Genomic DNA, 23,898 nt, shown 5'->3' with positions numbered 1-23,898 from the left:
TCAGAAACCAAACAGTACAATTACATAATCCTGATTACATGGTTTAATCCAATAGACTGGCATCCAGGTAATATGCTAGATTTAAATGTCCAGGTTTTTTTTCCATATTTTTTTAATGGTAGAAACTCATATAATGATATAGTACATAGTAATCATTTTGGTGATCATGTGGATATGTTTGGTGTACTAAATAAGCAGTTACAATCAATTAATATTTATAGATTTTGCATGCATTTTCCTAAACTCATGAATAGAATTCATTTGTGGTCTCAACAAAATAATGTAGCACTTTGGCACAAATATGCAAAGAAGCATCCCTGCACTGGAGGCCAAGATACAGAAGACCTCCACAACAACCATAGCCTTGCCCTTAGTGCTATGGAAGACAGGGAGGAAGGTGATCCAGACACTGCAGAACACCAGCATGCTGAATGTCAAGAGCTTGGCTTCATTGAATGTGTCAGGCAGATTCCTGGCCAGGAAAGCTACAGTGAAACTCCCTAGAGCAAGGAAACCCATGTATCCCAGGACACAGTAGAAAGTAATCACTGAACCTTTGTTGCAAACAATGATGATGTGTCCATGTACCATGTATAGATCAGCATCAACAAATGGAGGAGAAATTCCCAGCCAGATTCCACAGAGAATCATTTGGATCATGGTACATATGGGAATGATGTACTTAGGTGCCCCTGAAATCAGCAGCCACCTCAGTCTTCTTCCTGGAACAGTGATCTTAAATGCTAGTACTACAATAATTGTCTTTGCTAGAACACTAGAGACAGCCACAGTGAATACAATGGCAAATGTGGTCTGCTGCAGGATGCAGCTAGCCATATTTGGATAACCAATATAGAGCAAGGAACACATAAAACAAAATATGAGAGAGATGAGTAGGACATAGCTGAGAGTTTCATTATTAGCCTTGACTATGGGAGTGTCTCGGTGTTTCAAGAAGAAACAGAGTACAATAACTGTAAGAGCAGAGAAGCACAGAGCCAAGCCAGCAAGAGCCATTCCCAATGGTTGTTCATAATCTAGAAAGGTCACAACTTTCTTGAGGCAGTTAGTTTGATCTGTGTTGGCATACTCATCCTCTGGACATTTCACACACTGATCCATATCTAGTAAACGAAGGGAAGTATTATCAGATTTATTTTTTCTTGAATAATCACAAGATACACTAAACTTAATTAAGCTTACATATTGTGTTTGTTGCAAACTTACATATGGTAGCTTTATAATATATTATCCTAATTTCCAATGCTTCTATTTTTATTTATGCTTTTGTTCATATGTATCTAATATACTCAAGATGTTTATTACATTTGTAATTTTTATGTGTCCACAATAATATGCCTTAGATTAATCAATCACAGTCACACAATTTTCACTTATAATTGTGTATATTATTCAAAATATGGATATAGAAGGATAAGTGTCAGCAAAAAGTTTGGTGTTACCTATTATATTCAGCAGATATTTGGACATATAAACTGTTCTAATCCATGTCTCAGAAAAGAACTTGCAATCACCATTTTACTAAAACATTATAATCCCAAATTCTTTTCTACATATCTGTTCTTACAAGTACACGTATTTATAGTCTTTATCATTTATTATGGAAACTTACCTTTGAGAGAGAAATCATTAGAGAAAATGATAGACAATAAAAACTTAGAATTTTGAAGTTCAGGCTCATGGGTATATCATAAATCATTGATAAACCTATAAATACCTATAAATAATTGATGTTTGACAAAGAAGACAAAAGTAATCATCTTCAAGAAGTGATACTGTCCTAACTGCTGTTCTCTATGTAGGAGAATGAAAATAGATCCATATTTATCACATTACAGAAAACTCAAGTACAAGTGGATCAAGTACTCCAAACTAACACCAGACAAATAGCTTTAATTCCACTAATTGCTACCACCATTGCTTCTAAAATTGCTATGACACAAGAAGTTAAGACAGCTACTTTTGTTAATCATTTAGCAAAATGTGTTACTAATTAATGTGTTGAATATATAAGAGGATTAAGATAGGCATTTGGAAGAACGGATTGATGCTCTTTATCCTATTCAAGTTACTGGAAGGAGGTTCAGAATTGAAGGGTAAGGGACCATCTTGAGTGTCATGCCAAATACCACTGGATTCACGTGAGTTCTAAAATTTAGAGTGGTAGTCATTATAATTAGGAAGAAGTTCAGTGACACTTGCAATGTATTTGGCACAATTCTATCAACTATCTGGAAGCTTTTACTATATACAGAGAGCTTATGAATTTCAAAAATGTTGCTCTGCTGAGCGTTGATGCAGTAGATACTGCAGATAAAAGTACTCATGGTCTGAGGTCAGTATTTCTATTTTCTTCAAGCTTCAGAAATGCCATATATAGCTTGATCATGCTAGTCCTTTTATTCCTGGGAATGATTTTATTTCTGTCCATCATGATAAAGATTTTCTCTAACAGCAGCAACATTTTGGCAACCGAGGTTCATGGCTTGAACCTGAAAATGGATCCCCAGACAAAGTTATTAAATTAACAGGCTGGCAAGCTAAGGACAGGTAAGATTCTGCACAGAGCTTTATCAACATAAGACAGAAAAGCATTCTTTTGGGTAATGCAAATTCCATGACAGGTAAGGAAGGCATTCTTGTCAGAAGTACCTAAGATGACCTCAATCTTATTAATAAAATAAAAAATGAGGGAGAGACAGAGAGCCTTTGGGGCTGCTTGACAAGAATCTGACATTGGCCAAAAACAAGGAAATGGGCTGCTTCGCAGGAATATGATATTGACCACTGACAAGGAAGTAAGCTTCGGGCAGGAATCGGACATTAGGCAAGAACAAAGAAGTAATCTCAGGTAAAAATCTATATTTAGTCTAGAACAAAGAAGTAATTTCAGACAGGAATCTAAATTTTAATCTAGAACAAGGAAGTGGCCTTCAGACATGAAAATGACCTTAAGCTAGGACAGGGAAGTAGGTTCAGATACTTTGGTCATCTTGATAAGCCCTTAGAAACAGTTAACTCAGGAGTGCTCATGTAATTGAATTTAATGCCTCATTGTTTCTTTGTCTATTTGTGTTTATTGTCTTGCTTGTTCCTTGACTATTTGCATCTATTGTATTGCTAGACTCTTAACCTAGAACTAACCTTAATACATGCATGCAATTATAATGGTATAAAAGCATAAAGGAAGAGGGGTGATGGGATAAGGGGTTCTAGAGAAGTAAAATGGGAAAAGGAGATGACATCTGTATTGTAGATTAATAAAATATCCAATAAAAAATTAAAAAAGAAAAAAGAAAATGTGGGAAAAGTCTTAATCTCATTGGCACAGGGGGATATTTCCTGACAGTACACAAATGGATCAAACTCTCAGATCAAGTATTAATTAATGGGCCCTCATGAAACTGAAAAGCTTCAGTAAGACAAAAGTTACCATAAATAGGAATAATTGAAAACCTACTGATTGAAAAAAATTCTTTTTTTTTTCCTACAGCACCCGGTATTCCCAGGCGGTCTCCCATCCAAGTACTAACCAGGCCCAAACCAGCTTAGCTTCCGAGATCAGAAGAGATCGGACGCGTTCAGGGTGATATGGCCGTAGACTGAAAAAAATTCTTTACTAACCCTACTTCTGACAGAGGGATAATGTCCAAAGTATATAAAGAACTCAAGAAGCTAACCTTCCAAGAACCAAATGACTCAATTAACAAAATGGGATACAGAGCTGAAAAAATATTTTACAATGGATGAATTTTGAATGTCCTAGATGCACTTAAAGAATTTTTCAAAGTCCATAGTTATTTGGGAAATGCAAATCAAAATGACCCTGATATTCTATGTCATACCAATTAGAATGGCTAACATCAAAAACTCAAATTACAGCACATGCTAGTTGAGGATGTGGAGAAAGAGGAACATTCTTCTATTGCTGTTGGGACTGGAAACTGGTACAACCACTCTCGAAATCAATCTGGTGTTTCTTCAGAAAACTGGAATTCTACCTGGAAGCTCATCTAAACCACTCTTGGGTATATAGCCAAAATACACTATACCCATTTCACAGGGACATGTGCTTCATGATGTTCATAGAAGCCTTATTTGTAATAGCCAGAAGCTAGAAACAACCCAGATCTCCCTCAAATAAAGAATGAATACAGAAAATGTCATTCATTTACATAACAGAACACTATACATCATTAGTTTTGCAGACAAATGGCTGGGAGTAGAAAATATCATCCCCAGTGAGGTAACTCAGATACAAAAGGAAGTACATGGTCTGTACTCACAGATAAGTGGATATTACTCACAAAGTAAAGAATACCTAGGAAACAACCTACAGATCAATAGAAGTCCAACAGCAGAAAGTACCAATTCCACTTAGAAGAGGAACAAAAATAATCACAGTTGGCAGAGGGAGAGAAACACATGGGGAGAGGGCAGGGGGAGGGGAAAGTAGAAAACGATCAGATATGGGGTGGCAGGAGAGAAGCCCACAGAGCCAATAGAATGAATAGAAATAAGCAGCCTGGGAGGGTGGAAGTTAGGGAACCCTCTAGAAAGTACCAGAGACTTGAAAGGTTAGCTACTCTCAGGACTTACTACTGGTGGTAACCTTAGCAAAAAATGTCAACACTGGGGAGAGGGAATTCAAAGAGACTACCTTCAGTAGACAGTCAGAGACTCAACTGGAGGGACATGGTTACTAACCCACAGTTAAAATTTATGACCAGAATTGTTCCTGTCTAAAAGAACTCAAAGATCAAAATTGACAAGAGACTGAAGGAAAGACAGTCCAATTACCAGCCCAACTTGGGATCCATATCATGGCGGAGGGGGGTACTAAGGCCTGACACTATTTCTGATGCTATGTTATACTTATAGACTGGAGCCTCGCATGGTTGTCCTCTGAGAGGACATATCAGCAGCTGATGGAGACAAAGGCAGGCAATTTCACCCAACCCTTGGACTGAAGTCAGTGACTCTTATGTTTGAATTAGGGGAAAGACTTAAGAACCTGAAAGTGAGAGTGACCTCATAGGAAGACCAGGAGCCTAAACTAACCCAGATTTCAGAGGAGATTCCAGAGACTGAGCAACAAATCAGCAGCATACACTGAGACCCTGGGGAAGGGAACATCATCTAGGAGGCAAGGGGGAGGAGGAATTGATTGTGGATTGGTGGCAGAGGGACTGAGGGGAGGGGCAACAGCAACAGCAAAATAATCAAATATTATAAAAATATTTTCAACATTGTATTTTATTCTTGGATAAAAAACACACACAGGCTTTATCCATTGAATAAGCCTTAATTAGCACCAGACCTGGGCAGCTGCCTACCCTTCACAGTGTTAGAATTAATTTCCCTATCTAAAACCCTGAATTATTATCTACCACTAACTATGTTTCATTTGGGGTGCTTAATAGACATTGAGGCATTTCCAAGAATGACTAAGTGATACTTGAAAAGCCTGTACTACACAAAATTGGAAAATCTATGTGAAATTGATGATTTTTTACACAGTTACATCTTACTAAAGTTAAATGAAGGCAAGGAAACAATTTATATACTTTTATAATCCCTAAAAAAAATACAAGTGTTCATTAAACATTTCCCAACAAAGCAAAACCTAGGCCTGGATGGTTTTAGCACAGAAATCTACCAGACTTTCAAGGTAAAGTAAATACCAATGCTCATCTGTATTCCACTAATTTGAAACAAAAGAAAAACTGCCAAATTATTTTTATGAGGACATGGTAACCTGGGTAACTAAACTACATAAAAACTCAACAAGCAAATAGAATTGTAGGCAAATTCCCATTATGATCAGTGATGAAAAAATTCTCAACTCAAAATTGTAGTGAGTTTTGTTTTTTGTGAATCAAAATAACACATTTAAAACATCATCCACCATGATGAAGTGGTCATCAGGTTAGTCAGAGATTCAGGGATATTTTATATTTTAAAAATCCATAAGCATAATCCATCATGTAAAAAACTGAAAAAAAAAGACTTACAATGCTATTTCATTAGATACTGACAGTTTTGGGGAAAATTTCAACATACCTTCATTTTAAGAGTCTTAGAGAGTGAGGAACAAAGTGTATACACAAACAATAAAATGAAAATACACCAAGTGAAAGATATCACCACATTAAGTGGATTTAAAGGTATACCACTTGTATCAGTGAGGAGACAATGATTTTTGAATCTCTTCCCATTTCGTCAACTTAGTACTTGATTTTCTAGCTAGAGCAATATGACAACTAGAGAAGATGCAGATGATACAAATTGAAATGGAATAAGTCAAAATATGTCTATTCACAAATGATATGATAGCATACATAAGTGACTACAAAAATTCTACAGATGAAGTGCCGAAGCTGAAAAACACCTTCACTAAAGTGGCTGGACACAAAATTACCTCAAAAAAAGATGGTAGTCCCATTTTAAATAAACCATAAATTGGATGAGAAAGAAATTATGGCAACAATACAACTTATGATACCCACACAAATTATAAAATAAACATTAACCAAGCAAAAGAAAGACTTATATGAAAAAACTTAAAGTCTCCAAAGAAAGAAATTGAATAAAATATCAGAAGATGGGAAAATCTCCCATGCTCAGGGACTGGTAGGACTGATAGTAAAATAGGCCATGTTGACAAAATCAATGTATAGATTCAATGCAATTATGTAATTCTCATCAAAATATTAACACAATTTTTATAGAGACCTTAAAAACAATTCTTAATTTCACACAAAAAAGAAAACAGAAGAAAAAATAGCCAAACAGTAAAGGTAAAAAAAAAACAAAACACAACAATCTAACATGAAAGGATTTCAGGAAGAAAAAGCATCCCTCAATCACTTTTAAAGAGTAATAGTGACTTAAAATTGCATGATTATAGTGTAGAAAAAGACAGATTATTCGAAGGGTTGAGTCCAGGCAAAACTACCAAAAACCTATGGACATTTGATTTTTGACAAAGAATCCAAAACCATATAATGGAAACATGAAAGTATTCTTAACGAATGGTTCTAGTCTAATTGTATCCATATTTGTTCAGAGTGGACAAACTCTGAACAAACCCAAGTCCAAATGGATCAAGTACCTCAACATAAAACTGTATACACTAGATCTAATGGAAGAGAAGGTGGGAAATAGACTTGAACTCATTGGAACATGAAACAAATTTTTTCTAAACTAAACATAAATGGTCCAGGTACAAAGATTAGCAATTGATAAATAGGACCTCATGAAACTGAAAGGCCCTGTAAGGTAGAAGACACTGTCAATAGGACAGCCTAAAGATTATAAAAGTGTCTTCCTCAACCCTACATATGACAGAGGGTTAATATCTACAATGTACAAAGAACTTAGGAAGTTAGACATCAGCAAACCAAGTAAGCCAATTAGAAATGTGGTACAGACCTAAACAGAGAATTCTCAACAAAGGAATCTTGAATAGTGACAACACATTAAAACAAAATTTCAACATACTTAGTCATCAAGGAAATGCAAATGCAAATGACCCTGAGATTGCATCTAATACACATCAAAATGGCTAATATAAAAAAAAAATTCAAGTGACAGCACATTCTGGTGAGGATGTTAACAAAGTGGATCACTCCTCCATTGCTCCCCATGCAAGCATTTAGAAACTGAACCATCAACTAAAGAGCATACATGAGGTGGGCACAGGCCCACTTCAAATCTATAGTAGACATGCAGCTCAATCTCCGTGACTTCCTTGTCTGGTCTCAATGGGAGAAGATGCAGAAGTTGTGCCAGAGTGAAGGGATAACCACAGGGACCCAACCTCTCAAAGATGAAGTGATGGGGTGAGTGTAGGGATTCTTTGACATGGGTATCAGGAAGGGTGCAGCATTAAGATTGATTAAATAAATAAATAAATAAATAAATAAATAAATAAATAAGTTAATAAAAATAAGGATCAGATCCACTATTTCCCTATCTTTTCATTACAGTACTTGATATATTAGCTACAGCAATAGGACAATACAGTATAGAGAAAATGAAGTCAAAGAATCACTGGCAGATGATATGATCTTAAACATATGTAACCCTAAATATTCCACTAAAGAACTCCTGCAGCTGATATAAATTATCAGCGAAGTTGCTGGATACAAGATTAACACACACACGCACGCACACACACACACACACACACCACACTCAGAGAGAGAGAGAGAGAGAGAGAGAATCAGTAGGTTCCATATACACAAATGACAAATTGACTGTAGAAGTAATTAGAGAAAAAACACCCTTCATAATAAACTTAAATAATGTAAAATATCTTATGGAAACTATGACTAACCAAATGAAATTTGTATGGAAAACTTAAACCTCAAATCTTTGAAAGAAGTAATTTAAGCACTATCAAAAGATAGAAAGATCTACCCGAGTCTTGGATCAGTTAAATAGTATAGGAAAATAGTCATCTATTTAACTTCAACATAGACATCCAACCAATCCCATCAAAATACCAACATAAATTTTTAAAGAACTTGAAAGAACATTTCCTAATGTCATGTGAAACCCAAGATACCCTGAACAATGACAGATCTTCTGGGTGTATCACCATTTATTATTTCAAATTGTACTATAGAATTATAATAATAAAAATTGCATGACATTGGAGTAAAACCAGGCTCTATGATCAATAGAATGGAATTGAAGATAAGAGATAAAATCACATACCTATGGACCCTTGATATTGCATAAAGAATCCCAGAATACACAGTGCAGGGAAAAGGCTTCTTTAAGAAATGCTGTGGGTTAAGGTAGATGTGATGTCTGAATATAAAATATTAATAGATCCACATTTTTCCCATATACAATTCTCCAGTTTAATTGGATTAAAGACCTCAACATAAAACTAGACACATTGTACCTGATGTAATAAAATCATCAAAAGAATTCATTGACACAAGATATAACTTTCTAAATTAAACACCAATAGGCCAGGCACTAATACCAATGATTCATAATAGAGCATTATATAACTGAATTCTACTATAAAGCAAAGGATAACAAAAATTAGGCAACACAACTGCTTAAGGATTGGTAAATCTTGCTACCCTCTTCACATTCAAGGAGGGTTAATATCCAAAATATAGAAAGACTTCAAGTAATTAGGTAGCAAAAGAAAAATCCAATTTAAAACAGAGGAGTTTCATATGGCTGTGAAACACGTAGAGAGTTTCATCATACTCAGCCATTAGGGAAATGCAAATCGATACCATTTTAGGATTCAATCTTTAACCTGTCAAAATGGCCAAGTTCAATAACACAGATGATAGCTCATGTAGGTAAGGATGTGTGGCAAAGGTAAGATGTCTCCATTGCTGATAGGAATATAAACTTAGAGAACAACTATGATAAAAAAAAATATGGCTATTTCTCAGAAAACTAGGAATAGATATATCCCCCAAAACAGCTATCCCAGTCTTGTACATTTCCCTAGTACTCTCTCATATAACAAGGACACTTGCATAACTATGGTTTTGTAGCTATAATCAAAATAGAAACTACAAACAAGGGTATGTACTTCAACTGAAGAGCACATAAAGAAAATAGCATACATTTATATAATATAGTATTACTCAGCTGTTTAAAAAGATGACACCAGGAAATATCCTGAAAAATGGATGGAACTACAAAAAGTCATCCTGAGTCACATAACCTATACCAACAGATGTAGTATTATTCATCTAAAAGTTTATATTCACTGTTATGTAAATGATAAATACAAACAATACCTTGAACAAGAGGGGCTAGATAATGAATAAGTCTAGAGACAGAGGAGCAGGAGTTTTATTGGAATGAGGAATAGGATTAGGATAGTGCCTTTTTGTTGTTGAGGGCAGAAGACAGGAGAGTAAGTGGTCTGTTGTAGGTTATGAAAGGAGAGTGAAGAATGAACAGCTGGAATTTGAAGGTATTTGGTTAACCATGTAAAAATATAGTTCAGTAGAAGCATTTTAGAATGTAGAATCTATTAGGATGGCCTTAGTGAAGCCTTCTACTAATGGAGAATGCAGAGGCTAAACTTGTGATCTTTGGCAACCTGGAAAGTAGTGTGCTGGGTTAAAATTGGTTGAGTTTTTGATTGACCAGGTGACAAGAAAATCTGTAAACAACCAATGATGACGCTTGGTCAGAAGATAACCATCTGAAACATGTTAGAGTGGCTTCATTGCTGATGACAACTTTGACTCTGATTATTGAACATGGATAGTGTAGCTGGTATAGGTGAGAAGCCTTTTTCTACAGGATATGAAAACATAAACGTAGACATTTCACCATGCACTAAACCATTCACCTAAAATCTATCCAGGTTGCAAGATGTGCTGGAGCAATGGTATCTCATAACTACTTGAAATGACCCACAAATGACTGATTTAAGTTGATACCTACTCCATAAGAAGGAGTCCATGTGCAACCCTAACTAGATGGTTATAACCAGAGAATGAATATTCCAGACAACCTGCAAATATCAAATAGTACTTAACTTTTCTTTTTAAAAGTTAAGGAATTATTCAGAATATTATACATACATACATACAATATATACATATATATATATATATTCCCTATCCTGGAATCAGATGTTAAGCAGCAATTAGAAGCAGGTATGTAGACCAATAGCCAGGTATGCAGAAAGAGACTAAACTAGACATCTTCATCATGTCCCTCCCTTCAGAAGAATAGGGTAGGAAACAGTGAAAAATACAGAGAGAATGCAGAACAACACATACCCACACTCACACACAAATCCCATATTCTGATTTCAAATATGCAAGACTCTCATATGGCAGTCAAAAAAAATACACCTAGCAAGAAGCATGACTACGTCTGCAACAGGTGATCTGCATATATGGTATGGAAGATAGATTGCATTTCTGTGGGATTCCTAACAGTGGGAGCAGTTATATCTCTGATTGTTTACAGGCCCTTGAAACTCATTTTCTCCTATTTGGTTGCCTTGTCTATCCTTGTTATGATGACTCTTGGCTTGTCTTACTGTAACTTATTTTATCCTAATTAACTATCTTCTTTTGGAGGCCCACACTTATCTGGAGATGAAATATAGGGGGAAAGATTCTTGGAAAGCGTGATGTCAGAGGAAGCTAAGATGAGCAGAGGGATTTAAAACATTCACTGATGCACTGTATGAGAGAGGATTGTATTTACAAGAAAAAAAAGAAAAATATATAGGAACAAGGCAAATTTAATAAAATTTATTTTAGCGTCCTGTAATCAACCAATGCAAAATTCAATAAATTTAACCATTTATTTGATTTTGATACACATGCTATAATAATATTTGAATGAATAATGTTTTATTATTTTCTTTTTTATGTGTTATTCTAATCTAGTGGTTTCATTTAATATTGTAATATCTGGGTTGTTTCATGAAATTTGGTTAGTATTTCTGTGTAATTTTTCAAATACGTACTTCATCTTCACAATCCTCACATGCAAACCATATGTAACCATTTATATAATTGCCTAGTTCTTAAGCTTTCAGTTATTTGCTTGACTATTTCTAACCACTGCAACAGCAATTAATTCTATTCTTCATCTTGCTACTGCACTACTACTTTGAAAAATGAGCTTCAAAGCTTTTATTAACCTTAATGTTGATACTATTACCTATTTAATTATGATATCTCAGTGCATACCAAATATGAATTGTAGAATAAAGCCTGCTATTTGTAGTTCCACTTGTTAGACTCCAAACTCTGCTTTGAATGAGATGGCAATTGAAAATGCAAACTTCTAAATATACTATTGATCTGCCATCAAAAATTAAAAAAATGTGTACTTCAAAAACATGAGATCAAATCAAATAACATCCAGTGATTGTTATAAAACTCAGTGGATTCTGAAAAACAAAAATTCAGAGCATCTATGCCTTTTATAAATTAGTATACAACTATAAATATGTGTAAATCTATGTACACTGAAGAAATCTTGTTTCATTGTTTCTAAAATTATCAGAAAAAATATAGTCCAAGAAAGCAAGCTATTATTTCAAACCACAATATTACTGTATTATACATCTATTTATCATTCCCTTTCTACAAAGTACTTTTGAAAACTATCTGCATGTGGAAGATATAAACAACTTCATTACTTTGAGAAAATATACCTTTACCTGTCATGTTGGAAACTTCATTTTCTGGGCAGGGGTAACAATCAAAACAGCAGACAGGCTTTCCTTCCATAACGTATTTTATGAGCCCTGGTCTGCAAGGCATACTACATATGGAGGGTAGCATCTGAGGAAAATTGGAAATATTATAAAAATAAACAGCTTGACACATGTGGTAAAAGCTATAGTGATTCACAAAAGAAATTCATTGAAAAGCATCCTTTTGCATATATGTATCATATTCTAAAGAAAATCACATTGTTTTGTTTTCATAGATAAAGTTTTTATGGACATATGGTGATTTTTGTATTGTGAGATATTTATGAGAGGGCATGAGAGACAGAAACAGACAGAGAGAAATATGAGAGAGAGAAAGAAAGAGAAAGAGAGAGAGAGGGAGGGAGAGGGGGAGAGAGAGAGGGAGAGATAGAGAGAGAGGGAGGGAGGGAGGGAGGGAGGGGGGTGGTGGGGGGGGGAGGGACGGCGGGAGGAGAGAGAGAGAGAGAGAGAATCTAGTGTGGTATAATTCAATAAATGAGGAAATGTTAATTTTTTTATTCCATGACAAAACTAAAGGATGTAAGATTGTACATAATTTTGCTTCATGTAAACCAATAAATATTAAAACTAAAATACCTTCTTGATATCTGTAGCCCACTCTACCATTTCATCAGACATAAAAAGTTGCTGTCCATTTGGAAAATGACCAGAAAAACTTCCTATTTTCATTTTAAGTCCATATTGTTTTAGAATATCAATGATATAGAAAATGTCATACTCTGTATCCAGTGTTTTATTCCGGTTTATGTTTACCAGGCCTCCAGCAGGATATACAAATTGTATGGTCTTCAGAAAAGAGAACATCTAAAACACATTTGTCATTTTAATTTCAACTATGCAGACATATTAGTACAGAAATTATAAAGTTTGGAATATCTCTCATATCCATTGTCCACTCCTAAAGTCCAACATTATCAGATGTATTCAGTACTAGAAAACAAAATACATTCCATATACATGTAAAGTTTCCCTAGGCTTTACAGATACTGTTTCTCACTGGATTTGATGCTGAAACACATGTCCACATGAATTTTATGGTTTGAGAGTAATGATACATAATCCATCTTTTTCTGCCAACAGTGGTATTTGTTCATAAGATGAACTAAATACTCAATATTTCACTTGAAACTATTTCAGATTTATTCATTCCATTAATTAGAAATCTTTGGTCAAATAAAAAATTATTTTCTTAACTAAATTTACTAATTTTATGAGAAAATATTTCAAATGGTAAAGTCATGAGATATATGTATGATTGAAATATTGGATAAAATACCATGACTAAAATTATGAAATGCTGACTTGGGTATCAGTGCTGGTTGTCTCATAAATTATGACAGTAACACGATATGCCTCTTATGCAGTGGTAGAGTACAGAAAGACGTGCATTTACAAAAAATGTTAATTATTTACATGGATTTTAATTTATTGATCTTCTAAAAATGCCATCTCTATGATACAATTGCCATTAGGGTAATAGTTTTTACCTTCCAGGAGTCAAATTCCAGTACCTTTCCATCATTCCCTGAGCATGAGTCTACATGTTGCAAAAGCATCTCGTGAAGTGAGTGGGCAACAGCATACACAGCATTGTATAAGTTGACACATGTTTCACTCATAGCCATTCCAAGGGGTGGCACAAAAAACCATTCAAATAGGGTTTTGGTTGGACAATTTTTCAGTGTTTTACAATTAGGTGGTGGCAAAGAACACTTAAAGTAAGTCCACCACAGTTTAGCCAAAGAAATGTCATTACTGTAGTTAGAAGGGCACACTGTCTGCACAAATTGTTTAAAACCAGACATCTCAGAATGCTGATGTGAAAAAATAAGAGTCCCATACAAGGAGTTAAGCATGAACTCTCCTATCATTGTGATCATATCAAATTGTGACACACTGACCCAGAGTCTCTGAATGTTTTTGAATTTCCATAGTATGAAGTTAAATTGTACAGGAGATTCTTTATCCCCATAGATGAATACAACTTTTGCTGTTGACATTATGATCTGATGATAATATGTATGAATCATTTTAAGGTATAATATTCGATTGTATGTTATCATAGTGACAAATGCTAAGCAGACAGTGTTTCTTTCCATTACTGCTCTCAATTCAGAAAGGAATTGAATTCCATGGTCATCATCTGTAATGATCACTCCTACCCAGTTCCATCTGAAGTGAACTGCTAGGGACACCATGGCTAATGGTAGAGATGTGTCCTTGGGTGTCATCTGGTAGAGATGAGGAAACTGTTCCTGGTCACTTATAAAATGAAAATAACCACAGTAAATCTGAAAGATATTGACCATAAATATCACTATGAAGAAGATGGAATGCATAAGGCTAAGTATAAAATCTAAGTGTGCTATAGCACATGCTATAAGTGTGAGAAAGTATGGATTTTTCACCTTATTATTAAAATCATTGCCAACCCCTTGTGAACTGCAATACAATATAGATAAACTAAGTGTTCTGGTAAAACATTTAACAATATGCTGTCTTTCCCACCAGTTTGCCATAAAGTTGTGGTGTTTGCCAAAGAAAGTATAAAACTTTTATGTTTGATTGTTCAGAATAAATATAAATTAATTCTCGGACTTTTAGTCAGCCTTGGTATTCAGAAACTCAGACTGTGGTAAGATAGTATTTCATTAAATTTAACCTCTCATGACCTACCTCTGGAGTTCGGGAGAAGTACAGGATTGGTCCAAATTTATAAGATGTCATCCATAGAGGTCCCGTAAGTGCAATTAAATATCTTCTCTGATTTTTACAGTAGTAATTAGGAATAATTTTATTTCTTTTCAAATACAAACCTCCTTCTACATGATCCAGCATTAAATTACATTCAGTCTTAACTAGTAGAGAAATGTTGGGTAAAATATGAATATTCCTATTGATTTCTTCAATGGCAAAATAAACAGAGGAAATCAAGTGGATGGTCTTAGGTGTCACCCTGAAAACAGAGCACACCAATCATGGGGGAATATGTGTTCTAACTATGGTAATCTTAAATAAAGCTCAATGTGATTTAAGCAAAGAATTCTTGGATTATTTTGACTCATTGATATTGTCATCCAGTTACTTACTGTGATATATTAGGATATGAGTCCTGCAAAATAATTTAACAGCTTTAAAGTTGCTTTTTTTGTAGTTTCCTTTTTTATTGGATATTTTATTTATTTACATTTCAGATGTCATCTCGTTTCTCCATTTTCACTCTCTAGAACCCCCATCCCATCACCACTCCTCCTTTTTGCTTTTATATCATTTTGATTACATGCAAGTATTAAGCTCAGTACTAGGTTGAGGATCTACCAACACAATAGATGAAAATAGTCAAGGAACAAGCAAGACAATAAACACAAATAATCAAAGAAAAAGCAAGGAATTAAACCCAATTATGTGAAAACTTCTGTAATTACAGTTTCTAGGGGCTTATCAGGATGACCAAAGTATCTGAGCCTACTTCCCTGTCCTAGCCCAAAGTCATTTTCATGTCTGAAGCCTAATTCCTTGTTCTAGACTAAAATTTAGATTCCTGTCTGAAATTACTTCTTTGCTGTAGCCTAATATTTATATTCCTGCCTAAAATTACTTCTTTGTTCTAGACTAACATCAGATTCCTGCCTAAAACCCACTTCCTTGTCATTGGCCAATGAAATATTCCTGCCAAGCACCCCATTTCCTTGACCTTGGCCCATGTATGCTTGCCAAGCAGCCCCAAATGCTCTCCGCCTCTCCTCCTTTTTTATTTCATAAACAAGACGGAGACAGTCTTAGGTCGTTCTGACAAGACTGCCTTCCTTACCTGTCATCGAATATGCATTATCTGAAGCAATGCATTTCTGTCTTATGTTGGTAAGGTTCTGTGCAGAATCTTACCTGTCCTTGGCTTGCCAGCCTGTTTATTTAATAACTCTGTCTGGGGGTCCATTTTCAGATTCAAGCCATGTACTCTGGCTGCCAACATGTTGATGTTGTTAAAGACAACCGTTAACATGATGAGTAGGAATACAAGTAATTCCAGGACAAAAAGGGCTAGCATGATCAAGCTATATATATGCCTTCTTTAAGCTTGACCAAAAGAGAAATACTGACCTCAGGCCATGGGTTATTTATCGGCAGTATCTACTGCATCTATGCTAAGCAGAGCAACATTTTTGAAATTCATTAGCTCACTATATAATGTTAAAACTTCCAGAGAGGTGCTAGAATTATGCCAAATACACTGTAAGTGTCTTTAAACTTTTTCCTAATTATAATGACTACCACTTTAAATTTTAGAAATAACATGAATCCAATGATATTTGACATGACACTCAAGATGGCTCCTTATCCTCAAACTCTGAACCTCCGTTTAATAATTTGAATAGGTTAAAGAGCATCAATCCATTCTTCCAAATGCCTATCTAAATCCTCTTGTATATTCAACACATTAGTAACATTTTTTTGCTAAATGATTAACAAAAGTAGCTGTCTTAACTTCTTGTGTCACAGCAATTGCAGAAGCAGTGGTGCTGGTAATTAATGTGTTTCAAGCTATTATACCAGCAATAATGAAGGCCACTACCCTCTTGCTTCTGCTTAAAAGCTGACTCATTACTTCTAGTACTTGCAGGCTATTTTTAGAATACCAAGGTTCTGTGATACCCAGGGCACTAAAACAAAAGCTCGTTGATAGACCTCCATAACTGATGTGCCAGATTCAAAACACAAACACAATTGGAAGGTGTACAATCAATGCAACGTTCATCAAATACTGTAGAAGAAACAAAAAAAGTGCTCCCCCTTATTTGTTTTTATTGGATATTTTATATACATTTTAGATATTATCCCTTTTCCCCAATTCCCCATCTTCCCAGAAACCCCCTCCACCATCTCTCATCCTTTTGCTTCTATGAGGATGTGCCCTCACCCACCCACCCCACTCCTACCTCCTCACCCTTGAATTCCCCCACACTCAGTGTCCAGCCTTCATGAGACCAAGGATCTCCTCTTCCAACAATGCCCAACAAGGTCATCCTTCCCTACATATACAGCTGGAGCCATGGATACCTCCCTATGTGTTCTCAGGCTGGTAGTTTAGACCCTGGAAGTTCTGGTTGGTTGGTATTGTTGCTCTATCCATGGGCCTGCAAACCCCTTCAGTTCCTTCAGTCTTCACTGGGAACCTCATGATCAGTTCAATGGTTAGCTGTGAGCATCTGCCTCTTAAAATATCAGAGTCTGGCAGACCTCTAAGGAGACAGCTATATCAGGCTCCTGTCAGCATGCACTTCCAGACATCCACATCTGCATCTACCTTTGGTGACTACACATGGGATTGGATACCTAGATGGAACAATCACTAGACGGTCCCTCCTTTAGTTTCTTTTGTCTCCATATTTGCTCCCATAAGTATTAGATAAATTGAACTTTATTACTTCTCTTTTAAACTCTTTTATTTAATATATACAAATGTATTAAGCATTTACAGAGGTTTCTGTTTTCCGCTTTTGACTTCTTTATGTTCTGAAATTAGACACCATGTGCATTTTTCTCTTGAATACTAATAAATTTTTAAATGATTTTTTTATTAACAGAATTCTGTCATTTTTTGAACTTTTCTACAGTTCTTATTTTTCTTGAACATAGTGAAATATATGTGTCTACCACAAATAAGAAAAGATTTCAGACCCAACATTCTATCTGCCAATATATTCATATTATAATTCTAATATCTAACATGTGTGAAAAGAAATGAGAATTATCTACTACCTAGAATGGTTATGCAGGGACTTCTTTTCTGTTTGTTTAAATTTTTTATATTCTTGAATTTTTCTTTTATCTTATTTTATTACTATTCTTTATACTACAGGTTTTAATGAGTGAATGCAAGGATGTGGGTCAATATGTGAGGTAATTAGAAAATTATCTTAAATTGAGGGAGTAAAATTCTGAATTTGAGTATATTGTACTAAAAGTATATTTTATATAAGCAATAAAGTGAATATAAATTTGATTCATGCTGTAAATTTAGATAACAGTGAAAAATATTATGCTTAGTAAAAAAGCATAATAAAGCACAAACATATAATCTCATTTATATTAAAAATTCAAATTTACAAGTATGAAACAGAAAATAGATTTAAGAACAGGGTAGTGATAAGGTTCTGAAAAGATAAGAGTTGAAGGATACAGCATTCAAGGTTCCCAATGAAATCTTCAATTTTAAGTTTGATTGTGGTATTGGACACACATATCTATATATGTTGTATTAACACTTAAAACATATAGATCATAAATTATATATCTACAAAACATAAATTTAAATAAATGACCATTTAAATCAAATTCACTTTAATAAAATTTGTTTAATTTTTTTCAAATCATAGACTTTAATTTATACTAACATAAATATTATACAATCCTTTAATAATGATTTCTATATATAATATTCACTGCTTTACATTTTTAAAATATTGTTGATTTTGTTCTGTCATCATCAATGACACCACATTTTCACATCTGCTTGGGTGTCTACTTATCAGTTGTGAGAGTTCTCTTCAAGCTGTAAAAAGGCTGGAGTTTATCTAATAAGTATTTTCTTTTCAGTTCACCACAGTGTCTTCTACTTCTAATCACAAAAGTGAAGTGACATTGTGAATTTTTAAACTTGAAGGCTCTGTTTCATCATTCGCCTCTTTTAATTTAATATATACCCACTATATACACACATGAGAAATAACAGTCCATATTTATATCTGCATAGAATGTAATTAAATTATGGACTAATTTAGGCAATGGATAGATGCTGAATGAGGAAAAATACTGATGAGGGAGAATCAATAATCTTTAAAACTGCATCCCCTTAGTACTTAAACCTCATATAATGGAAGTTGATAAATATGAAAGCATATCTGCAGTACAAATTAGACTTTATGGTTTTTTTTAAGATTGCACAAATCAGCATGGTGGAATGCATAAATCTGGAAGAATTATTGGAATGGATTAAATATGTTGATAGTATATTATATGCAATTCTCAAATAGGTAATGATATTTTTTTAAAAAAGGTAACACAGTCAAGGGTACTTGTATGAGGAAAAATAGGAAAATATTCCTGCATTTCTCAAAAAATGTCATTTGAATTATTCTCTGACGTGTTGTAAATAACTGTGAAGATATGCTTCAAAATCAACTATAATGTGGAGCAGGTCTAACATTTATCAATACTAGAGGGGGGTTAGTTTTAAAAGCAGAGTCCACCTCCAGTAGAAAGACAAAGAATCAAGTGAAGGTTTGGGTTGCTATTTCACAGTCAAAAACTCTAAACAAATATTTTGCCTGTCTAAAAGAATTGCTGAGACAAAAATGGAGAAAAGAGTGAGGGAAAGGAGGTCCAATGATCAGAATACCTTTGGATCCATCTTAAGAGCTTCATGGTCTGACACTATTACTGATGTTTTGGTGTGCTTACAGACAGGAACCTAGCATGGCTACTCTACAAGAGGCCCAACAAGCAGCTGACTGAGACAGATGAAGATACTTACACCCAACCAATGGACTGAAGTCTGGGACCCTGTTGATGAATTAAGGAATGGCTGGAAGAAGATGTGAAGGAGAGTGACCCCATAGGAAGACCAGCACAATCAACTAACCTGGACCTCTGAGATCTCTCAAACACTGAACCACCAAGGAGGCAGCATACACTAGTTGTTCCAAGGCCTCTGACACATGTACAGCACAGGACTGACTGCCTGGACTGGCCTCAGTGAGAGAAGATGCACCTAACTCTTGAAAGAAATGAGGCCCAGAGAATGGAAAGCCCTGACAGGGTGGGGTGGGGAAGGGCATGGAGACATCTTCCTAGAGAAAGGAAAAAGGAAATTGAATGAGAAGCTGTCTTAGGGCAGACCAGGAGAGGGATAATGACTAAATTGTAAAAAAAAAAAAAAAAATTAAAGATAATTTTAAAAGAAAATGTTAGAACACATGATGAAAGGAAAACCACACTTTAGGAATTTAAAAGAAAGAAATTAAAAATATTTTTTTAAAATATGCATATTTTTGATAACTATTGATGCTATCATAACATTTTTGTGGAAATTAATTGATTTTAATTACTATCAACAGACTTGTGAATAACAAATATACTGTTCATACACACAAAGCTCATTATTTCTCTGGTAAGAAGAATAAACCATTATGGAAAACCAGATACTAAGGAATTATTAGCACTATAGGGAACATGTAAACTTTTTTCCCTTCCAAACATCAGGGATCACTGGGAAAACATAAATCTTGTAAGAGATTGAGGTAAAAGTTGAATACAAGGAATAGATATCTTCTGGATATGGCAAAGAATCTATACAGGGAAACTCACAGTAGTAAAATAAAAGTGTACTCCCTAAAACAGTTCAAGGACAAGTCAAACTAAACACTAGCATCAAAGTGGAACTGAACAGAAAATCCCACCCTAAGGTACAGGTTTTAACTGAGAGCAAAGAGAAACTATTTTCTTTAAAAGATTACCTTAGCCAGAGGCTTGTGCAAAATCTCACACCTGAAAATACATGGGTAGTATTGATAAATCTTGAAAAGTTGAAAATAAAGTATAAAAATTGGGTGAGTAGACAAAGGTGTTTGTACAAAGAATTAGTTGAGGAAAAAGATCAAAATAATCAAGATACAATGTGTGACACTCAAAGAACCAATAAAAATAAACTCCAATTAATCAGATTCAAAGTGGAAAGATTTTAGATATAGACTTAAACTCTCAAAGCATTTCGTTGCTTTGCTTCCAGATCAGTTGACATCATAGCTTAATGAAACAGTTAAAAACATACACGACAAGTCATGATTACAATCCCTTTAATGCACAATCCAATAACTTAATCTTCCTAAGACAGTGTGTCAAATGTGTCAAGCTTAAGATCAATGTATGATACAAGAACATTGGGTACAATTCAATGTAAAACAATGTTTAAAAGTGTGGGGAGGTTGGGATAGGGGGGTAGCTGGGGGCATATCCTCATAGAAGCAGGAGGAGGGGGGATGGGATGGGGGTTCTTGGGCGAGAGTGGGGGAGAATGGGGTAAGGGGAGAACATCTGAAATGTAAATAAAATATCCAATAAAAATTTAAAAAAGTAGAGAGAGTAAATAAATACAATGAGATTCTGGTTTGTTTGGTTTTTTTAATACCAGAAAAGCTCCAAATTAGAGACAATAACAGAAACTACATGAGGAACACGTTTGCTTAGAAATGGAGAAATTTGGAATAGATCTGTCAACATAGACATCAGAGTATTACAAATTTAGTCTTGTAAATGGCAAATTTCAGTAATATTTGCACTTTCAACACTAAAATGTTTATGACCTCCACATAAAACCAGATACACTGACTCTAATAGGAGAGAAAGCGAGAAAGTGCCTTAAACACATTGGCACAGGGGAAATTTTTCTGAACAGAACATAAATAGCTCAAGCTATATGATCAATTATTGACAAATTGGATCTCATAAAATTGAAAAGGTTCTTTAAGGCAAAGGACACTATCAATAGGAAAAAATGGCAGCCTACAGATAGATGGCTAACATCCAAAATATACAAAGAACTCAAGAAGTAAGGCTCCAAAGAAGCAAAGAACCTTATTAAAAATGGGGTACAGAGGTAAACAAATATTTTTCAACTGAGGAATCTCAAATGACTGAGAAGCACCTAAAGAAATGTTTAACATCCTTAGTCACCAGAGAAATGTAATCAAAACTACCCTGAGATTCCACCTCACACCAGGCACCATGTAGATGGATTAATTATGAAATACATTACTTCTAAAAATTTACTTGTTTTATCAAGTCTTATAGTGTGTTAATAATAATGACACAAACATCTAAATACTGTTAATAAAATAATATTGGATACCCAAATAGCCATTTTTATCATGTAGGCAGAATATAGGAAGAGAAACATACACTTTTTTGGAAGCATGTATATTGAAAGTTTCAGCAGATTCAATTTTCAGACTGTGGGTCATAAAATAAATGAAAATGATTAATGAGACCTTCTCTTTGACATCTAAGCCAAGGCCTACCTCCAAATTGTCTAAGTTATGGAAGGGATAACATATTTACTTCTGAAGATTTTCTTGTTCAAACTATCAATCTACTCAACTTCTCCTTAATTCTTTCTCATCTATATCAGTTCATTAGGGCTAATAGACTATCTTCTCCATGCTATATTTTACCACAAATAGGTATTTTTTTTTTACTAATAGTCACTTTCCTTATCATATCAACCTATAGTTCTATTAAAATTTCCCATTTTGATTGAGATTTTTGTGATTTCAGCTACAGAATTCATCGGCAACAATTTTGAAATTATGACAAATACATAATTTGACCTAAATCTGTATATCTTTTCAATACATGTATAAGGCAGGCCAGATATATTGATGTTTGTTATGCAGGCATTGGACATTCTGACTGATGGAAGAAACATTAGTAAAACAATAAAATATCTCTTTCTTGTAGTCAATGAAATAAACCAAAACCAGTGTTTTTATTACTTATCTCAGGAGCATCACATAAAACCCTAAGATAGAAATTGTCATATTAAGGGAATCTCTTTCAGAGTAAGGTCAATAATGTTATTCATTAATTCAGCATTTACTTGTATTGTGATTCAAAAATGACAAAAAGCAAGCTACACCATAAAATCAACATAATTAGGGAAATGGCCTGTCATGAAACATAAAATAAATTTTAGTTATGGCCTAGAGAAAAATAGTCAGGAGGCACATAGAACCTTATCTATCACTCAACATCCTTGGAATGCTTGATGTGCATTTGTGTATAAATGAAAGATGCACTTACTGTTTGTCTAGATTCCCACTGAAGTAATCATTCTTCACATAGCCATTCCTTGTATAAATGGAAAATAAACAATCATCCTCTTTATCTCCTAGATAATTTTCTTTGTCTTTTATCCTCCAAAAGCACCTGGGGTCACTCAAACAGTAAAAAAGAAATGAGAGCTTCAGAACCAAGAAAACAACAGTTAAGGAGAACATCTTTGCCATGTCATCAAGATAGGTGTGAGAGCAAAATGCAGCATGAAGAGTCAAGAAGGGAGACTCTCATGTATTAATTTTGCATCAACACATCCAGGTGTCACATTTTATTGCTGTAGTTACTGCTAAGAAACACATGTACTTTTTGACTTTTCAGATCACTGTTTGCCTCTGGAGAATTCTTAAGCACTCTCTGGCCTGGGGCTGCGCATCTAAGATTCTATGTCCAGGTGACAAATAAGGGGTAATAACTTTGGTCATGATTGTCCTTCTCTGTGTATCTTATAATTACGTTCATGTAAGTAGACATAAATGTTCCAGACACGGTCCCTCTTGGGAAATTTTTCTAAGAAGCATAGTTCCCCAAACCAGTTTTCTGACAATCATTTTAAATAGTTGATTTGGAATACATAAAACAATCTAAATGAGTTTTTCAAAGAATTATGTCAATTACATCATCTGAACCCAATTTACCTAAGTATAAAATCATTAATAATAGCAAGCAATACTTATATGTGTCTTCAACACTTGTAGACATTAATTTTAGAAGGTTCTATCTGTTTGATTTCTGATTCTTAC

General features: G+C 34.6%; 1 protein-coding gene and 1 pseudogene across 1 annotated transcript; both read right to left on the bottom strand.

The window, feature by feature from the left end:
• Positions 1 to 204: 204 nt before the first annotated feature.
• LOC114627032 (vomeronasal type-2 receptor 116-like) lies at positions 205 to 23,328 on the bottom strand. Its single transcript, XM_028774698.1, has 6 exons — positions 23,123 to 23,328; positions 14,942 to 15,221; positions 13,753 to 14,556; positions 12,842 to 13,069; positions 12,209 to 12,332; positions 205 to 1,124 (listed from the first exon to the last, which is right to left on the bottom strand). The coding sequence occupies exons 1-6, from the start codon at positions 23,326 to 23,328 to the stop codon at positions 205 to 207; spliced, it is 2,562 nt and encodes an 853-aa protein (XP_028630531.1).
• Positions 3,506 to 3,624, bottom strand: LOC114627120 (annotated as a pseudogene).
• Positions 23,329 to 23,898: the final 570 nt, after the last annotated feature.

Source organism: Grammomys surdaster, unplaced genomic scaffold (genome assembly GCF_004785775.1).
Source record: "Grammomys surdaster isolate TR1022 unplaced genomic scaffold, NIH_TR_1.0 242, whole genome shotgun sequence".
Classification (NCBI taxonomy): Eukaryota; Metazoa; Chordata; class Mammalia; order Rodentia; family Muridae; genus Grammomys; species Grammomys surdaster.
This window is presented reverse-complemented; position numbering and strand designations above follow the sequence as displayed.